The sequence below is a fragment of the Morone saxatilis genome, unplaced genomic scaffold, assembly GCF_004916995.1.
Source record: "Morone saxatilis isolate NCDOM2014 unplaced genomic scaffold, NCSU_SB_2.0 Contig18, whole genome shotgun sequence".
Lineage (NCBI taxonomy): Eukaryota > Metazoa > Chordata > Actinopteri > Moronidae > Morone > Morone saxatilis.
Genome location: NW_023339740.1, coordinates 25,093,813 through 25,097,142, shown reverse-complemented (window position 1 = coordinate 25,097,142; position 3,330 = coordinate 25,093,813). Strand labels below are relative to the sequence as shown.

The 3,330-nt window shown below is 40.2% G+C and overlaps 1 protein-coding gene across 1 annotated transcript in view; it reads left to right on the top strand.

Annotated features, from left to right (window-relative positions):
- The window catches only part of il17rd (interleukin 17 receptor D), a 25,684-nt gene that overhangs the window by 17,485 nt on the left and 4,869 nt on the right, over positions 1-3,330 (top strand). The window contains exons 6-12 of the mRNA XM_035662394.1: positions 211-255; positions 970-1,121; positions 1,441-1,506; positions 1,671-1,725; positions 2,068-2,178; positions 2,315-2,499; positions 2,623-2,738. Coding sequence (XP_035518287.1) covers positions 211-255; positions 970-1,121; positions 1,441-1,506; positions 1,671-1,725; positions 2,068-2,178; positions 2,315-2,499; positions 2,623-2,738 — 730 coding nt within the window. The remainder of the gene's footprint in view (positions 1-210; positions 256-969; positions 1,122-1,440; positions 1,507-1,670; positions 1,726-2,067; positions 2,179-2,314; positions 2,500-2,622; positions 2,739-3,330) is intronic.

Sequence of the window (3,330 nt, the reverse complement as noted above, 5' to 3'; positions counted from 1 at the left end):
TGTTTAGCTTAGCTTAGCTTAGCACAAACACTGGAAGCAGTAGGAAACTGCTAGCCTGAAGGAGTAAAAAAAAAAAAACCTTTCAACAAATCCAACAGCGATGTGTTTTAACTACAGATGACACAGAGATGCAACCGATTTCCATCTGAGGAAGACTCAATAAAGTTTATAGGGACAAACTGTCTAACCGTTTCTGTGTTCGTCTTACAGCATGTGAAGTCCTCCTGGGATCAGACAACCTGGTTTGCAAACCCTGTAAGTTCCTCAGTGTCGTCGTCATAACCAGAGCCATATGTAGACCGAGTTAGTCCAGGGTTTGATTGTCTTGCTCTTAGAGTAGTTAAATGTAAGTAAACCATTTCCACAAACTAATTTTTGAGCCTAAAAGACTTGAAATAGTTTCTCTTTGTGGATGAAGGTTTTAATCCAATCCATACGGTAAAGAATCTTGTTGTTATTTGAGATATAAAGTCGTATATTCTATATTTCTGGTGCAGATGTTTCACTTTAAAAGCAGACAAGAGAGGGATTATGTTTTGTCATCGTTGCCACGTCTTTGAAGGAAGTGTTGAGTTTTACAGCTGCTTATCACAGATCGAAACACACAGTTACTGAAAACAATATTAGTGTTAGAGAAAGTAACTGAGAGCAGCAAAGTGTTGAGTACGACATGATCAGGATTTGTGTAGTGGACAGTCATTTTCTTGTCTTTTTTTATCCAATTGTATAACCTTAATATTTGAGTATATAATATATTGAGTTCTGAAAACAGGGGCTTACCTACATTCCTACTAAGGCTAAAGTTTGATCATATATACTAATAAAATAAAGACTTGGTTTTCTCTACTGTTGAGATCAAGAAGAAAATTGACAGTCCATGGTAATTGACACATTTAATTAATACCCAAGAACTGCTAATTGTTGATTGCATCATTAAGTTACAAATAAGTTTTTTCTGTGTCTGTGCAGTCTGGAAGCCAAAGACCCTGAACGTGTCTCAGCTGGGGTCAAACCTCCATGTGGCATTCGACCAGGCTCCGGCCTCCTTCGGCTTCCACTTCTACTACCTGTACTACAAACTGCGGCAGGACGGACCCTTCAGACTGCAGCGCTGCAAACCAGTGAGTATTCAGGTTTCAGGTCACAAAACATTTCTGATTCTGCCGCAGGAAAGGAAGTTTCGGACGCTGTTACAAAGTCTTTAGGAGCCGACTGTAAAAGGATTGCACTCATGTTGCAATTTTCTGCCTTATTCAGATTCCTTATTCATGCCTTCATTCCAGCTCTGAAAAGGCACTTTATGACTGTTGTTTGCTCTGATTTCGCAGCTCATATGATTTGTAAACTGTGGGAATTAATGTAAAAAATGTTGCTACCTGCAGGGATTGCTGAGTTTTCAATGGATTTTTTACATTTTATTAATATGTTTCCTGTGTGCAGGACATGAACCAGGCCAGAACTACATGCGTCCTCCAGGACGTCACTCCAGGGACCTACACTATAGAGGTACATGAACGCAGCACAGGACTGAGACAACACACACAACACCTTGACCGGATTTACAGACAAAAAATTCTCAGTTTTAAAATTTAAATTCATATTTATCTGTTCGTACGCTGACTTTATCATTTTCTTTCTTCTGTTCCCTCCTTTCCTCTTTTTTGTGTCAGCTGAGAGACGACAGTAACACCACCAGGAGGCAGACTCAGTACCACGTCAGCCAGGGTGTGACCCTCGCGCACACACGCACGCACACACACGCACGCACACACGCACACTCTTTATATAGCAACTGTCTATGGTTACAATTTAGAATTATTTTCAGTATTGATTAATTTGCATATTATTATCTCCATTAATCATTTTAGCCACAGTTAATAATGGTTTGCAAAGGTTTGGCCAATCTTTTCTCATTTCACTGACTTTATGCCTTTTCTTTACTTGTGCTACTGTTGCAGACATCAAGCATTTACCATTATCCCCTAATTGTAACATAGTTCACCTACAATTACTTTGAATGATTTCATTCTTTTGTCTCATGCTGTGTGTGTTTGTTTTCATCTCCAGTCCACTCCCCCTGGGCGGGGCCTATCCGTGCCATGGCCATCACAGTGCCTCTGGTCATCATGTCTGCCTTCGCCACTCTCTTCACTGTCATGTGTCGCAAGAAACAGCAAGGTGAGAGCGTGAGAGAATCAATCTCCTGCACTTGTGAGCTGGGAATAGTTTCAAAACTCAGTAATGCTGCATTATTTGAGAGTGGACAGATGTAACATTATTCTAATAATTGTCCATTTGTCTCCTCCCCTTTTAGAAAACATCTACAGCCAGCTGGACGAGGAGAGCAGTGAGTCGTCCAATCAGAGTGCAGCATTGAACACGGAGCGTCCGTGGCCCCGCCCCAAAGTCTTCATCTGTTACTCCAACAGAGACTGTCCCAAACACATCAACGTCATCCAGAGCTTCGCCTACTTTCTGCAAGACTTCTGCAGCTGCGAGGTGAGCAGATGGATGCTAACGGGGAAAAGTCTAATTAATTATAGATAAAGTCTTAAAAGTGATTTAAATCAAAGTTCCCTTTTGAAGGTTGGGTGTGGTTGTTAAATGTTCACTCCTGTTCAGGTTGTGTTGGACCTGTGGGAACACCTGGAGATGTGCAAAGAGGGTCAAATGTCGTGGCTCAGCAGACAGCTGGACGAAGCCAACTTCATCATCACCATCTGTTCCAAAGGCCTACGGTAATTTCTCAACTGTCAACTGTGTTTCTGTCAGTTTACCTTCAGCTGCAGTTCCTCCAGTGGCCACTAGATGCTGCTAAAACACTGACTGCATGGTAGTGAATATGTAGGAAAAAACATGAATAAGAAGTTAGATACACAGTAGTTATTATGTGTTTTTGTGGTTATTATAGATATTATTTCATTAAACAGCTCTCAACCTATCTGTCTTCTTTTCTTCACTCTGACCCTATTTGTCTCCTTCTCTTCTCTTTATCGCTCTTTCCATCAATTTATAGCTCCACCTTGCTGTCCAGACAAATAGAGACCACATTCAATGAACAAAAAATAAAGTAGCAACAAATAATACATATAATTATCTATGTTATTGTTTATATATCTATAGTTATTATTATTATTATTGCCATTACAGCGCATACATGCCAATGTGTCATTGCCACCTGTGGTTGTAATGCCAGAATGTTTCATATGTAACACAAAAACTATACGTTATATATGTGTATGGGCTTGTTATGTGTGTGTGTGTGTGTGTGTGTGTGTGTGTGTGTGTGTGTGAATGTATGTATATATGTAGTCCTTGTTCCTTATTTTA